Source organism: Ranitomeya imitator, chromosome 2 (assembly GCF_032444005.1).
Source record: "Ranitomeya imitator isolate aRanImi1 chromosome 2, aRanImi1.pri, whole genome shotgun sequence".
Taxonomy (NCBI): domain Eukaryota; kingdom Metazoa; phylum Chordata; class Amphibia; order Anura; family Dendrobatidae; genus Ranitomeya; species Ranitomeya imitator.
In genome coordinates, this window is record NC_091283.1 from 60,871,330 (window position 1) to 60,893,515 (window position 22,186).

Here is a 22,186-nt window from a genome sequence, read left to right on the forward strand (position 1 = left end):
TCATGAGACGACTTACTTCCGGCGCATTTGTCCTCTGATACCCCACTTCCTGTACAGGAGTCACATGATGCTCCACTTCCGGTACAGTAGTCACCTGATGCCCCACTTCCGGCGGAGATCGCAATGTTTCCAAGCAAAATTGTTTATAAAGTTTATGAATTTACATTGCGGTCACTAGTTGGCAGACGAGTAATAGCGTCCGTCTAAGCAGCACGTCTGCGATAGTGAAGCTGATAGTTAATGGGCATATGTAGCGTGTGGGCAGCTGTGAGGAGAGACGGTTGCCCCACTTCCGGTAACGTGACTGACTGCGCTGCTGCTTGGTGGTGGATCCTTTGCTGTTACCAGTGGTGAGGAGCAGTGAGGTGAGGATGTCCCGCAGTGATGGAGGCGCTGCTCATGCTCTCTGTGCAGTTCTTCCTCTGTCCCCCATGTACACTGTGCTGCCCCTTCTCTTTCCATGATGCAGGTCCTCAGCTCAGTGGCGCCCCCTATTTCTAATAAATGTGTCTGGCAGCATCTTGCTTTCCATTGGAATGACCTGCATGCTCCGCTGACCGTGGCGGCCGGGGGTACAGGACAGATGGTTGTTGCCATCACCGGCACTCAGTTGTTCGCTACCTCGAGCCTCGTTCACATGTCAGGTTTTTCATCGTTTGCCGGGTCCAGTTTTCATACATTTTTGGTCCTTGTATCTGTCCACCTCCCTCAAAGTAAAACCCAGGCGTGTGGACAGTCCATAGACTATAATTGTGCATGTCCTGATATGTGTGTGGGCGTCACAGTGACCCCATTTTATCCGCCTCATAGGAACCTATAGGGTTATCGGACCCCCAGCTGGACCGGACTTGCAGCCGAGATGTGGATGCACGAAAGAGTCTGGATTAGAACCGTCTGAATGACGTCTTAGGCAAATTTCATTAGAACCAAATTAACCTTAAAGGGGTTGTCAACTACTAGGACACCCCCTTATTGATCAAAATGTTTGGCCCACATAAATTAATAAAAGCTTTTACTACCCAGGCCGCCGCCATTCCTGCGGTGTCGGCACTCGCTCTCCTCGGGGCTCTCGTGGGATGTTGTGACGCCGGTGCCCAATCATTGCTGGCGTCTTTCCCCGTCTTCAGACAACTCCCGAAGCCCGGACTTCCTCTTCATGTTCGATTTGTCTGTAAGATGAGACAGTGACGCCAGCCCTGATTGGGCGCCGGTGTCACAACCGCACGAGAGCCGACACAGCGGAAACGGCGCGGGCACGGGAGGATGTCTGAGAGAGAAGGATCAAGCATGTTGGATTCCCAATGAGTGATCCTTTTGTTCTTTGGACGATAAGCCTCCATCTGAGGAGTCTAGCAGCGGTTCTCCCGTGAGCGCCTCTGAGCCAAGCCTCCAGTTATATGGGGGAGATAACTTACCAAAATGATGATTCGCGTATCTGAGTGAATTCTCCTCATCTTTTCTGTTCTCAGCCGGTCAATAATGTCTTCTCAAGATTTCCAAACCATCATAAAGGGGGAAGCTTCTGAAACTGATGACGAAGAGGAGATGTATGTGACTTCTGTCCCAACCAGGTCAGTCTCTGGTACCTGTGGTGTAAAAATCCAAGGAGAAGCCTCTGAGACTGATGAAGAGGGTGATGGAGGCGTTAAGAAAAATAAGACTCCTTCCGTGTGTTTAGAGAAGGACCTTCCTCCATTAGTGGTCATCAGGAATGAAGGAGAAAGTTCTCCATTTAGTTTTGAAGAAAAGCCTACGGTCAATATACAGCAGGCAGGACGCTACAGCACGTTACTGCAGCAGAAACTGTTGGAAAGCAATGCTCGTCTTTACCACGATGTCAACACCACCATCCGTCAGGTCTACCATACGACCACTAATGAGATCCGGACCCTGACTGCTCAACTGAGCAACTCCCAGAATGGAATCATTAATGCATCCCACAATATCAGACTCGCTCTTGATGATTTGAAAGGGGTGTCGGAGAAGATTGACATAATAACCAGCTGTAACTTACTTCCTGAGATTAGGATCTGAATACACCGCCCTCTGCGTTCAATATCTAGCTGTCCACCCTCGTGCTTTTGTCTTTACACGTAGGTCCTGTGTGTACGATGGTCATCTTGGTGGCCGCCTCTTCATGGGCTCTCAGAGTGCAGCCCTCGGGATTATCATCAGGGTTGACTAGATGAACGAAGCTGCTGTATGGAGATCTCATTTTTTTGGAAGTTTTAGTATGAGAAGCATTTTACACATCAGGTTATAATGGAAATTTTTTTCCAAAGTTGACAATCTTGTGTTAGAATAAATTATCCTAAGAATCGGCTTTTATCTCAGGAGGAAGCTTCTCAATCACGGAGATCTTTACACAAGCCTCGGATCATAGAGGGGCTCAGGGCAGAAACCTGGAGCACGAAAATGAGAACTATGTGACGTCATGATGCCTAAATAGGACTTCTGCTCATTGGTTGTCCTAAAAGGATTTAGAAGCCACTGAGAAGAATTATGAGTCTCCTCTTTGCATTTCTACAGAGCAGAGGTTGAGTCACAGAGTAGTAATATTCATCATCAATATATACCATTCCCTACCCTAGGGCAGATAGAATCATGGAACATCCCCTTTAAATATTAGATTCTTTGTATAGATCACAAATGTTAACTCTGTGCCATGCACATACTAATAAACCTCGAGGGATGAGTTCTGATATTTACTCCTAGTCCTGCAGCATCGGGTGTAGGTTGGACACACATGCTCAGTCACTTACCTCTGCACAGTGCACCTCTGTTTCCTGGGGGCAGCCAGTAACAGCAGCTTTCAGGTCTGCTTGTCAGGTAAGGAGCAGAGACTCTGCGCAGCATGGCAGGATAGTGGTGAAAACTCCTGCAGGAGAGGTAAGAAAGGACTAAATGGTAAGCTGCCAGAAGGAGGAGGAGACTGCTCTGGCAGCACCATGGTGAACACATGGAAGCAAAACAGATTTTTATTCAAATGACTTTACTATAGCTATTAAAGGGAACCTGTCATGTCAGACAATACTGTGAACCTGCAGATATTGGGCTAAGGCCGGGATCAAACATGTGAGAAATACGTCCGAGTCTCGCATGGTAATACCCGGCATTGCCGCCGTCTCGCTGGAGCGGAGCGTGCGGCTGCATGTATTGCTATGCGGCCGCACGCTCCGCTCCTGAGTGACAGCGGCAATGCCGGGTATTACCGTGCGAGACTCGGACGTATTTCTCGCATGTTTGATCCCGGCCTTAGGTGTCCGGTCGCTGTGCTGAAAGTGAGGCACTAAGAAAATTACGGTAGCTTTTATTTTTCCCAGGAGCCGTCAGCTTTCAGTCATGCGGGCATGCCCATACCAATTTATAGTCATCTCTTACAGCACTGAGAATGGCGACTTTAAGCACTTCCCCGGCACAGACTGACAGTCGACTCTACTGATGCGCTACAGAGACATCTGTCAAAGTGCCGGGGAAGTGCCTACCTATTGTGAGCGATGAATGTAGCATCGCAGGCACGCCTGCATGACTGAAAGCCGGCGGCTCCCGGGAGAAATAAAGCTCATTTTCTCCCAAGTGCCAGAATTTCAGTACTCCACCCATGAACGAGCATAATGCTCTTAGACCGGGATCACACATGCGAGAAATACGGCTGAGTCTCGCAGGTTAAAACCCTGCTCTAGCGCCTGCAGCTCCATGTATTGCTGCGCGGCCACACGCTCCGCTCTGGAGTGCCGGCGCCACAGCAGGGTTTTAACCTGCAAGACTCGGACATATTTCTCGCAAGTGAGAAGGAGCCCTTAACCTGTGAATTAACCCTATATCTGCAGGGTAATAGCATTATCCGACATGACGGGTTCCTTTTAGCAGTTTTTCAGGACTTTTGTTCTGAAAATATTTCGTGGAATAAGAGGTTGTCCATGAACATAAAAAAATGGCGGAGGAGTTGATGTGTTCCAGGGTCAGTGTCATGTCTGGATCGACTTTCCCTAAAATGACTCTGGAGTTAGTTCCGTTTTTCTTCCAAGGTATCACATCCTCACTACAATTTGGCTTCTTTATAAAGCTCTAATAAACGCCATCCTGTCTGTAAATTACAACCTTGCTAATAAAGCTTTAATTCTTGCTTTTTTATATAGGTCTAAATTGATTTTTTTTTATGTTTCATCAGCTCCTGAGACCCTCTCAAATTGCTCTAAAGTCCTCCTGAGAAGTGCGCAGTTCGGGAGGAACAGAAAAGAGTAACAGATACAATTGGAAGCCAATGACCTTCTACCGAATCCGTACTCTTCGCTGGGTGCGTCTGCCTCCGGAGCTGCGCTCTTCATGGTCTTTAGAGGGATTGGTGTGTGTGGTGTGGGGGAGGAAGGTGATTTCAGGACCCAGACCTCCACTGAAAGACAGAATTTAAGGGCCCTTTAATAAAAATAAAATAAAGGGGCAAAATATGAATTATTCTTTAAGTACTTAATAAGTACATGATGAAAACACAATAAAAATAGCCTGTGAGAATGTTGGGCGGTTTTATTAAGCCTGGTATTGTGCACGCCTGTGATAAGGAAGGGGCTGTGTTTACTAAGAAGCACACGACAATTAATGAATTCGGGTGCAGTCAGACGGCCGTATAAATCAGAATGAAGTGCACAGATGCCAGCGGCTCTTCCAATAAGACCATGACACCTGCATAGAAATACATGAAGCTGCCACTCCTGGGTCAGAAGAGCCGCCGGCCAGTCCGTGCACTTCATTCTGGTTGATATGGCGCCCTCATATCAATCCTCTTTGTCGGTATCACATCACAGTGTGCAAACTGTCCGGGGACCAAGCCATCAGTCCCTTTACAGTTTAGATCAGTCCATATGAACGTGTTTAAAGGGAATCTGTCGCCAGGTTTTTACTACCTAAACTGAGAGCAGCATAATGTAGGGTCAGAGATACTGATTCCAGTGATGTCTCTTACTGGTCTGCTTGCTGTAGTTTTCATCAAATTCACAGTTTTATCACTAGATGATAATAGTAATCTATTTATATAGCGCCAACATATTCAGCAGCGCTCTACAGATTTCGCACACATCATCATCAGATGACTAGCCCCTTTACCACCAAGGGTGGTTTGCTCGTTAATGACCGGGCCAATTTTTACAATTCTGACCACTGTCCCTTTATGAGGTTATAACTCTGGAACGCTTCAACGGATCCTGGTGATTCTGACATTGTTTTCTCGTGACATATTGGGCTTCATGGTAGTGGTAAAATTTCTTTGATATTACCTGCGTTTATTTGTGAAAAACAAATTTGGCGAAAATTTTGAAAATTTCGCAATTTTCCAACTATGAATTTTCATGCCCTTAAATCACAGAGATATGTCACACAAAATACTTAATAAGTAACATTTCCACATGTCTACTTTACATGAGCACAATTTTGGAACCAAAATTTATTTTTATTAGGGAGTTATAAGGGTTAAAATTTAAACAGCGATTTCTAATTTTTACAACACCATTTTTTTTTTTTTTAGGGACCACATCTCATTTGAAGTCACTTTGAGGGGTTTATATGATAGAAAATACCCAAGTGTGACACCATTCTAAAAACTGCACCCCTCAAGGTGCTCAAAACCATATTCAAGAAGTTTATTAACCCTTCAAGCGTTTCACAGGAATTTTTGGAATGTTTAAAAAAAAAAATGAACATTTAACTTTTTTTTCACAAAAAATGTATTTGAGATCCATTTTATTTAAAATTTTACCAAGGGTAACAGGAGAAATTGGACCCCAAAAGTTGTACAATTTGTCCTGAGTACGCTGGTACCCCATATGTGGGGGTAAACCACTGTTTGGGCGCATGGCAGAGCTCGGAAAGGAAGGAGCGTCGTTTGACTTTTCAATGCAAAATTGGCTGGAATTGAGAGCGGACACCATGTTGCGTTTGGAGAGCCCCTGATGTCCCTAAACAGTGGAAACCCCCCCAATTATAACTCCAGTACACCCCTAACCCTAATCCCAACACTAACCCTACTATTTATAGCAGATTTTTATGATTGGCAGCCGTCACACACACTAAAAGACGCTTTTTATTGCAAAAAATAGTTTTTGCATCACATTCTGAGAGCTATAATTTATCCATATTTTGGTCCACAGAGTCATGTGAGGTCTTGTTTTTTGAAGAACGAGTTGACATTTTTATTGGTACCATTTTCGGGCACATGACATTTTTTGATCGCTTTTTATTACGATTTTTGGCAGGTAGAATGAACAAAAACCAGCTATTCGTGAATTTCTCTTGGAGGAGGCGTTTATACCGTTCCGCGTTTGGTAAAATTGATAAAGCAGTTTTATTCTTCGGGTCAGTACGATTACAGCGATATCTCATTTATATCATTTTTTTTAGGTTTTGGCGCTTTCATGCAATAAAAACTTTTATATAAAAAATTATTATTTTTGCATCGCTTTACTCTGAGAGCTATAACTTTTTATTTTTTCACTTTTAACGCTGTATGGCGGCTCATTTTTTGCAGGACAAGATGACGTTTTCAGCGATACCATGGTTATTTATATCCGTCTTTTTGATTGCGTGTTATTCCACTTTTTGTTCGGCGGTGTGATGATAAAGCGTTTTTTTACTTTTTTAAGGGGTTCATTAAAGGGGTTAACTAGCGGGACAGTTTTATAGGTCAGGTCGTTATGGACTCGGCGATACTAAACATCTGTACTTTTATTGTTTTGTTTTTATTTACATAAATGTATTTATTGGAAATATATATATATATATATATATATTTTTTTTTTAGAAATGTAAAAAAAATTTTTTTTCCACGTTAATATTTTTTTAACTTTTTTTTACATTGTCCATCACTATTGGACATCACTATATAAAGTCAGATCGCTGATCTGATACTTTGCACTTGCTCTGTATCAGTTCAGCGAAGGCAGTAAAGGGTTTTTCTCAGGTCGTGCTCTCAGCAGGCGCTGACAAGCCACCTCCCTGCAGGACTTGGAAGGACCCCGTGGCCATCTTGGAACTGGGGGTCTGAAAGGAGAACCTCAGGACAACGCGATCACATCACGTTCTGTGGGAAGCACGCAGGGAGCCCCCTCCCTGCACGATGCTTCTCTATGCCTCTTCCAGAATGCTGCGATCTTGTTTGATTGCAGTGTTCCGGGGGTTAATGTGCCGGGAGTGGTCATTGACCACTCCTGGCACTTAGTGCTGGCTGTCAGCTGTGAGAATCAGCTGACACTTGGCCGCACACCACCCGTGTGTGCGTGGCCGATCGCCGATGACGTACTATCCTGTCCATGGTCAGACGGGCCCAGGGCATATGGACGGGATAGTACGTCAGATGGCAGAAAGGGGCTAGTAACCTGCCAGGTAGTCTTCCATGTTCATGAGCTCTGTATAACCCCGCCCCCACTGCTTATTGGCATCTTTCTGCCTATGCACAGTGCACACAAAAAGCAGCCAATCAGTGGTGTGGGTGGGGTTATATATAGCTCAGCAGTCAGAACAAGGGTTGAGCGAAACAGATCGGACAAATTCAAAAATCGCCGACTTTCGGCAAAGTCGGTTTTCATGAAACCAGAACCGATCCTAGTGTGGGATCGGCCATGAGGTCGGCAATCTTCGAGCAAAAGTCGCGTTTCGTATGACGCTTTCAGCCCCATTTTTCAGCCAATGAAGGAGGACACAGAGTGTGGGCAGCGTGATGACATAGGTCTCGGTCCCCACCACCTTAGAGAAGGGCATGACAGTGATTGGCTTGCTTTCTGCGGCGTCACAGGGGCTATAAAGGGACGTGCATGCCGGCCGCCATCTTCTGCCGATCGTAGCATAGGGAGAGGTTGCTGCAGCTTCGTCAGAAGCAGGGATATAGTTAGGGAGGGAAGATTAACGAAATTTGAACTGCATTACTGCACTAGAAACATGAAAAATGAGAGCGTTTAGCGCATAAAAATGGCCAATTTTATGTGTACCTGGTAGCCCCTTTACGGCATCTCTCTTATACCAGGTCCTACACTTGCCTTACCTCGCTGAGAATAAACGTCTCCATCTGAATGGGTACATGTGAAACCTCTTCTTAGACTAAAATTCTCTCTATGGAGGGGTATTGGACCTGCTGTAATTAAAACGCCTGAAGCTAGGAGGCGGAGTGCACGATCAGAAGGCTAAAGAATACATTTCAAAAATCTGACCGGCACATCCAAACATAGACTCAGTGTGAACAGGTGCTGAACCTAGAGTCGCCAACTCGTATATAGTTAAGTAAATAAGGCAGCACACTGCAGCGCTAAAACATGCAAACTTGAAAACACGAAATTTGAACTGCATTACTGCACTTGAAAAATGAGAGCTTTTAGCGCATAAAAATGGCCAATTTTATGTGTACCTGGTAGCCCCTTTACGGCATCTCTCTTATACCAGGTCCTACACTTGCCTTACCTCGCTGAGAATAAACGTCTCCATCTGAATGGGCACATGTGAAAACCTCTTACTAGACTAAAATTCTCTCTCTCTGTGGAGGGGTATTGGACCTGCTGTAATTAAAACACCTGAAGCTAGGAGGCGGAGTGCACGATCAGAAGGCTAAAGAATACATGCAGTGTGCTGCCTTATTTACTTAACTATATACGAGTTGGCGACTCTAGGTTCAGCACCTGTTCACACTTAGTCTATGTTTGGATGTGCAGGTCAGGTTTTTGAAATGGAGTAAACATTAAGTCCAACATTAAGCACAAACTGGTTCCAAGTCTCTCTCTGTTACTTCCCTTGCAAATGTAGATCAGCGTGCAGCAGAGTTCCAGTGTCCAGAGATCCTCAGTAGTAGATGGAGAGTCCAAGGCTTCCAGGAGCAGGTAACAGGCTGACTGCAGACATGATTCAGAAGCACTGATTGAACAGCTGAGGCTGCTTAAAAAGGCAAGAGGCTGAGAACAGGGCGGAAACACAGAAGCTAGAAACTCCATACTGACTCAGGGCAAAGTAGCTGCAGCAGGACAAAGCAAAATGGCCGACGGAAAAACTAGGTTACAATAACAGAAAATCACAGCAGATATAACAAAGAGACCGAGAACCTTACACATTTGTTTGCAGGGACAGTGGAGTTTATATTTTTGTGTATCAGCTCTGTAGCTTATTAGGCTGCCTTATAAGGCTCACTGATAGCTGCATTGCTGTTTGTACGCCGCTGTGCAAACCAACTGCTTTTTAAAAGCAAAAATCCTGTTGCTCCTTTCTGCACAGTTATCTTGTTTATTTGTCCACACTTGTGTGCAGCAGTCCTTTTTATTGCTGCCATACTTTTCCTGAGATCATTGTAAGGAGATTGAAATTGTACTACAGTCCTTGTATTTTTTCATATATCTTCCAGCCGCTTTTTACCACTTACATTGTGTTGTTTTATACACTGGGCCTGAGTTTTGGGTCAGTCTCCCCCCCAAAAAAGGGAGATTTAAATTCTCAACTAGTTTATATACACCTTCTACCTTGTTTTACAGTACCATATAACGGTTGTTGTTTTGGTTAGATTTTCCAAAAAATGAGGAAGTCTGGTGGAAGGGGCCGTAGGCGGGTGTTGCCAGCTGGTACTGATGGTGGTGCATCTGGTGGTAGTGGCAAAAGCACAATAGCACCAAAGTCTGGAGGTGTTGAGCCAGCGTCATCGTCTGGCTACAGAAGGCCTTGAAGGCTCCCTTATCTGGGAGTAGGAAAACAGGTTTTAAAGCCGGAGCAGCAGTAAAAAGTTTTGGCTTTCCTTGCTGACTCAGCCTCTAGCTCTTTCGCCTCCTCTTCAGAAAGTTCCAAATATAAAAGCAGCGAGTCGTCAGTGGATGTTCCCGGTCAGGAACAAGACGTTTCCTTGTTTCCTTCACCCAAACCAAAAGTGAAGGATGCGTCAGGCGACACTACAGGTTACTCCATGGAGCTCTTTACACATACCGTGCCTGGGTTATAACGGGAAATTGTTTACTGCCCATTACAAGATGAATAGGACATGGAGTGCACAGATGCACAGCCACAGCTAGATTATTATGCTGTTCCATTGACTCAGATCACCACATTGCCCTCGCAGTGTACTGAGCCAGAATCTGACCCTGATGAGACTATGGTGCCCCGTCCCGAACGCTATAGCACCTTACACGGTGACACAGAGGAAGGTGCACATGAAATTAAAGAGGAGTTGATAGATGACCCAGTTGTTGACCCAGATTGGCAGCCATTGGGGGAAGAGGGTGTCGCTGCCAGTAGCTCAGAAGTGGAGGAAGATGATCTGCAGCAGCCATCTACATCGCAACAGCTGTCATCTGGCAGGCCCGTATCAGGCCAAAAACGTTTGTCAAAAACAAAAACAGTTGTAGGACAGCGTGGCCTGTTGTGAATTCTGCTTTTGGGTTCCCTCCAGTGGTTGTAGGTGGGAATGCAGTTGTCTCTGAGTCGCAGTCCTGGCCAGGTGTATCTGCTGATTTCAGTTCTGACTGGGATATTTAGGTGTGCAGAATTCTTTAGTCCTTTCCAGTTGTCAATGTTTCTTCTGAAGTTTTGGATCACTTTCTGGCTTCTCCTGCTTAGCTGCCAATTCAGCAAAGATAAGTGTCTGTTTCTTTTTCTGTGGCACACAAGCTGTGTGCTTATATTCTGTGCTATTCATTTGTTTTTCTCTTGTCCATCTTAGACTGTGTCAGTGTTTTCTCAGTCTTTTTGGATTCTCTGCAGTTGCAGATATACGCTCCACATCTTTAGTTAGATGGTGGAGTTTTTGTATTTTCTGCTGTGGATATTTTTGGAAGGATTTTTAATACTGACCGCTTAGTATCCTGTCCTATCCTTTCCTGTTTAGCTAGTGTGGCCTCATTTGCTAAATCCTGTTTCCTGCCTGCGCGTGTCTTTTCCTCTACTACTCACAGTCAATATTTGTGGGGGGCTGCCTATCCTTTGTGGTTCTGCTCTGAGGCAAGGTAGATATTCCTATTTCCATCTATAGGGGTATTTAGTCCTCCGGCTGTGTCTAGGTTTTGTTAGGCACACTGTTATGGCTGGCAATCAGGCAACACAGCGTGCAGTAATCAGCGCACATACAGAGATCTGGCAATAACCAAAAACAATAGGACGAGCTCTGAGACGTGGAATCTCTGTAGACTGCAGTACCTGAACTATCCTCACACAACTATAAGCAGCAGTGGATTGCGCCTATCACTACCTATGCAACTCGGCACTGCCTGAGGAGCTGACTAGCCTGAAGATAGAAATACAAGCCTGACTTACCTCAGAGAAATACCCCAAAGGAATAGGCAGCCCCCCACATATAATGACTGTTAGCAAGATGAAAAGACAAACGTAGGAATGAAATAGATTCAGCAAAGTGAGGCCCGATATTCTAGACAGAGCGAGGACAGCAAAGAGAACTATGCAGTCTACAAAAAACCCTAAAACGAAAACCACGCAAAGGGGCAAAAAGACCCACCGTGCCGAACTAACAGCACGGCGGTGCACCCCTTTGCTTCTCAGAGCTTCCAGCAAAAGATAATAGCAAGCTGGACAGAAAAAACAGAAAACAAACTAGAAGCACTTATCTAGCAGAGCAACAGGCCCAAGGAAAGATGCAGTAGCTCAGATCCAACACTGGAACATTGACAAGGAGCAAGGAAGACAGACTCAGGTGGAGCTAAATAGCAAGGCAGCCAACGAGCTCACCAAAACACCTGAGGGAGGAAGCCCAGAGACTGCAATACCACCCGTGACCACAGAAGTGAACTCAGCCACAGAATTCACAACAGCACACCCCACGGCTACTTCTAGTTGCGGTGTTAAGATCAGGGTTTGCAGTCAGTATAGTTACCACCTACTCCAGTGAACGTTTTCATGCTGCTCCAAGGTCACCTGATCATAACAGTGGCCATCCGGTGAAAGTAGCACAGCGTGCAATGCCTGAAAAGGTAATCCATAGTAGGAAGAGTGCAGTGTGGGAATTTTTTAACCAAGATCCGAATCAGTCAAAAGTGAAATGTAAGAAATGCTCACAGACCTTTAGCAGAGGGAAGAATCTTCAAAATTTAAATACAACGTGCATGCTTAGACATCTAAGCAGCATGCACTTGCAAGCCTGGACTAACTACCAAACGTCCCGTACCGTTGGTGCACCTGCTCAGAATGAAGGTAGTCAGCAACGCTACATTGCTTCCCTCACTGTAAGCCCACCGGTTAGGACACCACCAGCAGGAAATGTGGAGGTATCGTCGCAAGGCCAAAGCAGTCAGGAAATCACAATGTTATTGGTAGGAAACACTGTATGTAGGCCAACATCAAGAATACCATCACCAACCCTCTCTCAATCCGCCATGTCCACCACCACCACCGCTAGTTCCACCTTATGTAGTTCTCCAGTCCAGCTCACCCTGCAAGAGACTCTCGTTAGGAAAAGAAAGTACTCATCCGCGTACACAGGGTTTGAATGCCCACATTGCCAGACTAATCTCGTTAGAGATGATTCCCTACCGATTGGTTGAAAGCGAAGCTTTCAAAGCCCTGATGGCCTACGCAGTACCACGCTATGACCTAACCAGTCGATACTTCTTTGCGAGAAAAGCCATCCCAGCCCTCCACCAGCATGTCAAAGACCGCATTGTCCATGCACTCAGGCAATCAGTCAGTAGAAAGGTGCACCTCACAACAGATGCATGCACCAGTAGGCATGGCCAGGGACGTTACGTGTCCATCACGGCGCACTGGGTTAATGTGGTGGATGCAGGGTCCACAGGGGACAGCCATAGTGGCACAGTTCTGCCTAGCCCACGGTCTAGGAAACAGTTGGCTGTAGACGTTCGCCACCCCTCCTCCTCCTCCTCCTCCAGAAGCGAAAGCTCGTCCACAGAGCGCAGTCGCACGATCACTCCATCCGCTGCTGCCAGTGTTGCACACAAGGTGTCCCATTATGGAACAGCTAGTGGTAAGCGTCAGCAGGCTGTGTTAGAAATGAAGTGTTTGGGCGACAACAGACACACCGCGGAAGTTCTGTCCGAGTTCTTGCAGCAAGAAACTCAGTGATGGCTGGGCAGTGTACATCTTGAGGCAGGCAAGGTAGTCAGTGATAACGGAAGGAATTTTATGGCTGCCATAGCCCTTTCAGAACTTAAACACATACCTTGCCTGGCTCACATCTTGAACATGGTGGTGGAGTGCTTCCTCAAACATTATCTGGAGTTACCAGCCCAGCTCTTGAAGGTGCAAAGACTTTGCTCGCACATCCGCCAGTCGCCCGTACACTCCAGCCGTATGCTGAACCATCAGTGATCGTTGAATCTTCCCCAGCACCGCCTAATGATCGACGTTGCAACAAGGTGGAACTCCACACTGCACATGCTTCAGAGGCTGTGCGAACAGAGGCGGGCTGTAATTAATTTGTGGGAGGATACACATACACGGGCAGGCAGTTGGATGGCAGACATGCAGTTGTTGGGTGTGCAGTGGTCGAAGCTACAAGACCTCTGTCAAGTCCTTCAGTGTTTTGAGGAATGCACACGGCTGGTAAGTGCAGACGACGCCATCATAAGCATGAGCATCCCCCTAATGCGTCTGCTGATGCAAAGTTTGACGCACATTAAGGAGCAGGCGTCTGCGGCCGAGGAGGAGGGAAGCCTTGATGACAGTCAGCCATTGTCTGCTCAGGGAATTCTCCTGGATGAGGTGGCGGACGAAGAGCAGGAGGATGATGAGGATGCATATGGGAGGAGGAAGCTTCTCTGGGCAATACAAACTGGTGGCATTGCAAGGTCAGGTACAGGGTTTTTGAGGGAGACAAGTGATGTTGATTTGCAAGAAAGTGCTCCTCAACTCAGCACGAGCAGTGAATTGACACCTGGAACATTGGCCCACATGGCTGATTATGCCTTGCGTATCCTAAAGGGGACCCACGCATTATCAAAATGATGACCGATGACGATTACTGGTTGGCCTGCCTCCTGGATCCACGATATAAAGGAAAATTACAAAATATCATGCCACATGAGAACCTTGAGCAAATATTGGCTACTAAACAAGCAACTCTTGTAGACCGTTTGGTTCAGGCATTCCGAGCACACAGAGGCGGTGATGGTTCTCACACGAGCTGTAGGGGGCAACATGGCAGAGGTGTTAGAGGTGCACAAATCCGAAGTGGCGTTGGAAAGAGGGGATTTATGACCAGGTTGTGGAGTGATTTCGCAATGACCGCTGACACGACAGGTACTGCAGCATCAATTCAGTATGGTTACGAACTACTTTTCCTTCCTTATCGATGTTCTCCCTCACAGGTCATTCCCCTTTGGTTACTGGGCATCTAAAATAGACACCTGGCCTGAATTGGCAGAATATGCATTACAGGAGCTCGCTTGCCCTGCTTCTAGTGTGCTATCAGAAAGAGTATTCAGTGCTGCTGGTTCAATACTGACTGAAAAAAGGACACGTCTGGCTACCCGATCTAACTTTCATTAAAATGAACCAATCATGAATTTCAAATTATTTTGCCCCACCTTCCCCTGCTGACATGTAGCTTGCCTTAAAAATGTCTTGCTTTTGGACTCCTCTTACTGACTTCTCCAATTCCTCCATTTGCAGCTGCTGAATTTCCACTATAGGCCATTTTTATACCTCCCTAAATGGGCTGAGTCCCCACACAGGGCCGTGGTCACCACTTGGCGCAAGCACCCGTGCGAGTGCAGTTTGCCTGGACCGATGTGTGTGCCCACTCTTGGGCCACGGCACTGGCACAGAGTCCCTCATAGTACAATGAAGTGTCTCTGACGGTGGTGGTGCACAACCAACGTCAGACACACCGTCGTAATATGAGGGGCCCTATGCCAGTACCGCCACCCAAGAGAGAGTGTTCCCCCCAGCTCGAACAGTGCTCTACCACTTGCAAAACTTACCTCTCACTGCTCCACCACTGTGTAGTTTGTGCTGTTAAATCCTTCAATGGCACTGCCAATACAAATTTATTGAAATAATAGATGATAGTAAAAATATACAGGGGCCCTGGCCTCCATTTAGACCAGTTCATACTTTGCGCCAACTACCACTGTCTGCTACTCAGCAGAGGAGCCCACCCCTGTACCTAGCTATGCCGCCTGTTTATTGATTAACTATTTTTTGGCAGACATTTAGCCCACTTTATTATTTGGGCCTACCAACTGTGTCTGCCACTCATTACAGTTGTCCTCCACTAAACAAAGCAATGCCGCATGTTTAGTCCTGTTACCAATTTTGAACTGCATTTAGCCTACTTTATTATTTGGGCCTATATCCATAGCTCCCAACTGTCCCTCATTCTGCGGGACTGTCCCGAGTTTGAGCCTTTGCCCCGCACTCCCGCACGGGACGCTCTGCTTCCCGCAGAGAGCAGGAGAACCAGCCGACACGCCCCCTTGTATTAAGCCATGCCCCTTTACCCTCCGTATACAGTGCAATACTACCAGCGGCTACACTGGCGGGGTGCCGGGGGATTCCCCAGTGGGCCCCTGGAGAAAAGCAGGAGAGGGGAGGAAGGGGGAAAAAAAAAATGTTTACCCTTTAAATGTGGGCGTGGCTGAACGGCAGCGACGCACATACAGTGGAGACAGAAGAGCGGGGCCAGGGAGCAGTACAGCAGCAGAGTGACAGCCAGCAGACTCGGCCACAGCCTAAAGTGACATCATCACTCCGTGCCCTGCACTGCTGCTTCCGGTATAGGAGTGCAGTGCTTCAATAATGCCTGGGCTGGAGACAAGCCAAGGTAGGGTGCTAACACCCTGAATGTGTGTGTGCGGTTATATATGGATTGTATGCATACGCCTGTATGTGTACATGGTATATGTGTGTATGTTTGCATGGTATATCTGTGTACATATGCTTGTATGTGTATGCCTATTTGTGTATGTATGTATGGTATATGTGTGTGTGTGTATATGTGCTTGTATGTCTGTATGTGTATATATGCATGGTATACATGTGTGTGTATATATGCCTGTATGTGTACATGGTATATGTGTGTGTATATGCCTGTATGTGTATGTATGCATGGCATATGTGTGTAAATATGCTTTTATGTGTATGTCTGTATATGTGTGTATATGCTTGTATATGCATGCCTGTATATGTCTGTATGCATGGTATATGTGTGTATATATACTTCTATGTGTGTGCCTGTATATATGTGTGTGTGCACGTATGTCTACGTATGTGTGTCTGCATATGCATTTGTGTGTGTGTGTGTGTCATTGAGTGTCTGCATGTGTGTGTGTGTGTCTGTCTTCCTGCGTGTGCTTGTACGTGTCTAGTCTATGTGTGCATTTCTTGCAAAATAGGGCGCACACCCAAAAGAATATCAATTAAATAGCAAAAAATACAAAAATCATTTATTGAAACAAGAGACAAGTGCACATGGATAAAAACATATTAAAATACATCTGCCACACCACTGGTTCCATAGTAAATACTCGTCCACAGACGGCCCAAATATAAATAATGATGAATAACAGAGGCAAAAACACGCCACCAATATATTACTGAAACAGAAAAACAAATAATAATGTATACATATTTCTAGTTAATATATGTGGGGATGACCTATAATGTGGGGAATAGAGCACCATAGATCCTACACATATAGAAGTACAATATAGCTCAAATGCTTAAATAACCAAAATATGACAATATATAGATGGATATAAATAAATAAGCACATCAAGTCCAGGCGTCCCCAGACAACCATATAATAAATGAGATGCCCTTATAAAGGTAGAGAGACTAATGTCATAAGTGGGGCCCCAATAGGCTAATTGGAAAACAATGCTCTATGGGTATAATATTCCCAAAAGGAGAGATATGAAGGAAAAAAGTCGCCTGGTGGGAGAATGGCACCCCCAAAGCGACAGAAAGGTGCTAAAAAGAATGAGAAACCTATGGCACAATGGTTAATAAGGGAAAAGGGTAAAAGATAAATCACCCGATTAAGTCATCCAGTCAGTGGCGTGAATCATCGGCCGTCAGGGGTCAACAGTAAGGGGAGATGATCCCAGGATCCAGAAGGTGTGGGGAAAGCCCCACGCGTATCGCTGCTGAACACAGCTTCGTCAGGGGGGGTGCTAAGGGATAGAGTGGAAGGTCTTAAGTAGCAGTGGGTAAATTAAGTAGGATTGCTAACAGGTGGGCAAAGGGCGCCTGGGTGCATACCTTAAAGAACCTGGAAGTAGGAGATGTGCGCGAATGCCTGCATAGAGTAGTGTAGAGTGCGTGGGTCATATTTAGTGCAGGGAGCATTGTGAGTGTTATTAGTCTATACAGGGGCTCAGTGTCAGGCAGATATTTTTATTCAGGAGCATTGTAATAACTGCTATTTTTAGGTTGTTGGAGGTCGATGGAGAACAGCTGTGCATGAGAAGAGTCATTATGGATTCTGGACAAGTTGGAGACGAAAAGAAAGAGAAAGACTCCAAGCAGAGAAGATGTCACAGGTAAGATACCTGTATGTAAATGTTTATTTGTGATCCAGCCTGCATCTCATCAGTGCTGTGGTTCATGTATGGTCCGCAGACTTATGACAACAACTCCCAGTATCTCGATTGTTAAGGACATACTGGGAGTTGTAGGTTCATGTGATACAAAGGTATATGGGACTGACCTGACACTACAATTGATGTACCATGTACTGATGGTGGTTAAGGTGATGTATTCATGTACTAGCGTGTTTGTGCCTGTCTGCGTGTTTGTGCCTATGTATTTGGAATTATATGTGTTTTTGTAAGACGTGTATTCTGGAGTGTAAAAATATTTGTATGTTTGGGCACATTTACGAAATCTATAAGGGCTCTTTCACGTGTTGGGGAATTCCATTTGTCTGTCCATGTTTAGGAACATACATGTGAAATTTTCTAACCTTGTCATAACTGTCACCTTAGGGATATGATTGTATGGAGCGTGTTCAGGAGCTGAGCCTGCTCCATATCAGGCAAATGTCGGATGTAATACACAGCCGGCATCTGCCTGTAACAGCAGTGATCAGAGCTCACCTTGATTGCTACTGTTTTAGATATTTAAATGCCCTTGTCAATCACGGACAGCGGCATTTAGATGGCCGGTGTTGTGAATTCTGTGGCTGAATTCACTCCTGTGGTCACAAGTGGTACTGCAGCTTCTGAGCTTCCTCCCTCAGGTGTTCTGGTGAGCTCGTTGGCTGCTTTGTTATTTAACTCCGCCTGATTCTGTCTTCCTTGCTCCTGGTCAATGTTCCAGTCTTGGATCTGAGCTTCTCCTGATCGTTCCTGTGACCTGCTGCTCTGTATAGCTAAGTGCTTTTTCGCTATTTTGTTGCTTTTTTCTGTCCAGCTTGTCTTTTGGTTTTGCTGGAAGCTCTGAGACGCAAAGGGTGTACCGCCGTGCCGTTAGTTCGGCACGGTGGGTCTTTTTGCCCCCTTTGCGTGGTTTTTGCTTTAGGGTTTTTTGTAGACTGCAAAGTTCGCTTTACTGTCCTCGCTCTGTCTAGAATATCGGGCCCCACTTTGCTGAATCTATTTCATCCCTACGTTTTGTCTTTTCATCTTACTCACAGTCATTATATGTGGGGGGCTGCCTTTTCCTTTGGGGTATTTCTCTGGGGGCAAGTCAGGCCTATTTTTCTATCTTCAGGCTAGCTAGTTTCTTAGGCTGTGCCGAGTTGCATAGGTAGTTGTTAGGCGCAATCCACAGCCGCCTTCAGTTGTGTTTAGGATAGGATCAGGTGTGCAGTCTACAGAGTTTCCACGTCTCAGAGCTTGTTCTTTTGTTTTTGGGTATTTGTCAGATCACTGTGTGTGCTCTGATTGCTAGGCACATTGTGTCCCTGGATTGCCTTCATAACACCTTTCATAAGCACACATAACAGGCCGGTTCCTGCACCCATCAGCCTCCTGTGACGCAGCTGCAGGTTGCTGATGGGTGTCACGTGCTGCTGCCATGTTAGTCGTTCAGTAATGCCCAGCCTGAGGTTTGGCTCCCTGGACGATGTCACAATCAGTGTCGGGACGTTATTCCAGCACGCTCACTTTGTAGTTAGCGGTGACTGTAATTTCTTCCTCCTTGCACCGACCCTATCACAGGAAGCGACTGGCGGAAGGGAGAATAAAGCGTAAATTTCTCCCTGCAGCCAACGCTTTCCAATTATGCCGGCGATCCAGGCTTTAAACCCCATTTACCTGCAGATTAACCCTATATCTGCAGATAAATAATGTTTCTGAAGATGACAAGTTACCCTTAAATGGACTCTGTCAGTGCAGAATGACTGTTCAAACTAAAAGTCCTACCACTCGGTGCTTCACGGCGGGGCCAATCTTGTACATTCGCCTTCCGACCTGTTTGTATTCTATCATTCTCCACCCCCTTGGTATCAATAGTCATTCTGTGGTGACAGAGAGGCTTTATAGAGGGGTCCGATACACCTGAAGGATTTCACTCTGACTCAAAACATTGTATATAATGCACCCAGCATTATATCTGAGAATATATCCGTATAATGTCAGCACGATCCTCCTCCAGAGCGGGTCCACTGTGGGATACAAGCAGTGGGCATCCCGCAGTGGACTCGCTAGTGTGAACTTACCATAGGTGTTATCCAGGGATTCTGTTACAGGGAATCTGTCGCTGATTTCATGGTGTCCTAACTAAGGGAAACAAACTAGTGACAGATCCCCATAGCAGAATACCGGGTCACTCAGTTGTACCACAATCTTGTATTGGGAGCTCCAGCACAAAATGATGAGTCCTGAATATTCAGGAATTCCTGACTTTCTCTGCCCTCCGCTGATAATTCAGTTTAAAAAAAAAAAAAATCCTGTAAATCAGAGGTCGAGTGTAGAGAAATCCAGGAGCTCAGGAACATCCGGACTCATCATTCACTGCTGACAGAAACTTATTTTCCTAATGAGGTATATTGCAAATATGATTAACATCCCTGTCCGTATATTATATAAAAAAAAGTTTATGGAAGCTGTAGAGTGGGCCCTAGAGTTAATTCCCCTGGTGGGCCCTAGGCACCCCAGTCCGACCCTGATGGAGCATCATGTGGGGCCATTGTACAGTATGGAGCATCATGTGTGGCCATTATACAGTATGGAGCATCATGTGGGGCCATTGTACAGTATAGAGCATCATGTGGAGTCATTATACAGTATGGAGCATCATGTGTGGTCATTATACAGTATGGAGCATCATGTGCAGCCATTATACAGTATGGAGCATCATGTGTGGCCATTATACAGTATGGAGCACTATGTGGGCACATTATACAATATGGAGCACTGTGTGACCATTTTAAAGTATGGAGCATCATGTGTGGCCATTATACAGTATGGAGCATCATGTGTGGCCATTATACAGTATGGAGCACTATGTGCAGTCATTATACAATATGGAGCACTGTGTGGCCATTTTAAAGTATGGAGCATCATGTGTGGCCATTATACAGTATGGAGCGTCGTGTGTGGCCATTATACAGTATGGAGCATCATGTGTGGCCATTATACAGTATGGAGCATCATGTGTGGCCATTATACAGTATGGAGCATCATGTGTGGCCATTATACAGTATGGAGCATCATGTGTGGCCATTATACAGTATGGAGCATCATGTGTGGCCATTATACAGTATGGAGCATCATGTGCAGTCATTATACAGTATGGAGCATCATGTGCGGCCATTATACAGTATGGAGCATCATGTGCGGCCATTATACAGTATGGAGCATCATGTGCGGCCATTATACAGTATGGAGCATCATGTGCCGTCATTATACAGTATGGAGCATCATGTGTGGCCATTATACAGTATGGAGCATCATGTGCAGTCATTATACAGTATGGAGCATCATGTGCCGTCATTATACAGTATGGAGCATCATGTGTGGCCATTATACAGTATGGAGCATCATGTGTGGCCATTATACAGTATGGAGCATCATGTGCAGTCATTATACAGTATGGAGCACTGTGTGGCCATATTTTTTTGTTTATAATTATTCTTTATTAAACAGTGTGATCAGCAGTGCTAAATGGGTGTGGTTGGCACGTAGATATGGGTGTGACTAGTTGTGAAATGGGTGTGGTCAGAGGCGTGGCCTAAAATTTGCCGCGGCGCGCGCCAGTGCCAGTGCCAACTAGTGGGCCCCCCCCACTTGCTTAGGATCACAGCACTTGCAAAGTTGAAATACTTACCTCTCCCTGCTCCAACGCCGTGACGTATTCCGCGTTTCCTGTGCCCATGAAAATCTTGAGCCAGCCCCCCCCCCCCCCCCCCCCACAACTTTAGCCAAATGACCTCCAGTTTTCAATGCCTAACTATTATTATAAAGTAAATTAAGATTGACAAGCTTAAGTAATAATAATTGATGTTTTTGGCATTAAAATGGGCACTGTAGGTGTTTTCCTGGCCTCCACTCACTGCCGACTTTGATTCCCCATTGATTTGCATTGGGTTTCGTGTTTTGGTCGATCCCCGACTTTTCGCAATAATCGGCCGATTTCACCCGACCCGACTTTTGACAAAGTCGGGTTTCGCGAAACCCGACTCGATCCTAAAAAAGCAAAAGTCGCAAAACTCTAGTCAGAACTGCTAGATCTGCAGCAGATAAAAAACTGATTTTATCAAAACTGCAGGAAGCAGCCCAGTAAGTGACATATCGCTGGAATCAGGGTCTCTTCCTCTACATTATGCTGCCCTAAGATTTGGCGGCAAAAACCTGGTGACAGATTATCTTTAAATAAACGCCAATCGACGTGTGTAAGTAGATTTGCTCAAGTTATAGCCAGAAATGTACACATGTAGGGTAATGGGACCCTTGGGGTTTTCTACCATGTTCATTTATGTTTTTGTCTCTGAATGTAGCTGGAAATGATCCCCGGACCCCAGGGGTCGGCTCCGTATTATTGCAGCGCTTGGGTCCAGGATATGAAGCTGACCGAGACCGCTACCTGGATTTTCTTTGCAGTTTCTCCTTATATTTGTGTGGGTTCTTCTTCATTCATCCACTTTTCTTCTACACCCCAAAACCATACTTTGGAGACCAATTACTTTGTGATCCCAATTTTGTTCAGTGTCTGCAAAGCCCTGCGAAATATACTGCAGCTATGTCGTATCTGTTACATAAGCAGCATGAAATAAATGAGATAGAAAGAAGCAGAACAGAATATTTAGACGTTCCAGTCATCATTT

The 22,186-nt window shown here is 45.6% G+C and overlaps 1 protein-coding gene across 1 annotated transcript; it reads left to right on the forward strand.

The window, feature by feature from the left end:
• The first annotated feature begins 113 nt into the window (after window positions 1-113).
• Window positions 114-2,702, forward strand: BLOC1S3 (biogenesis of lysosomal organelles complex 1 subunit 3). Its single transcript, XM_069746833.1, has 2 exons — window positions 114-365; window positions 1,470-2,702. The coding sequence occupies exon 2, from the start codon at window positions 1,480-1,482 to the stop codon at window positions 2,032-2,034; it is 555 nt and encodes a 184-aa protein (XP_069602934.1). The 5' UTR covers window positions 114-365; window positions 1,470-1,479; the 3' UTR covers window positions 2,035-2,702.
• The last annotated feature ends 19,484 nt before the right edge of the window (window positions 2,703-22,186 follow it).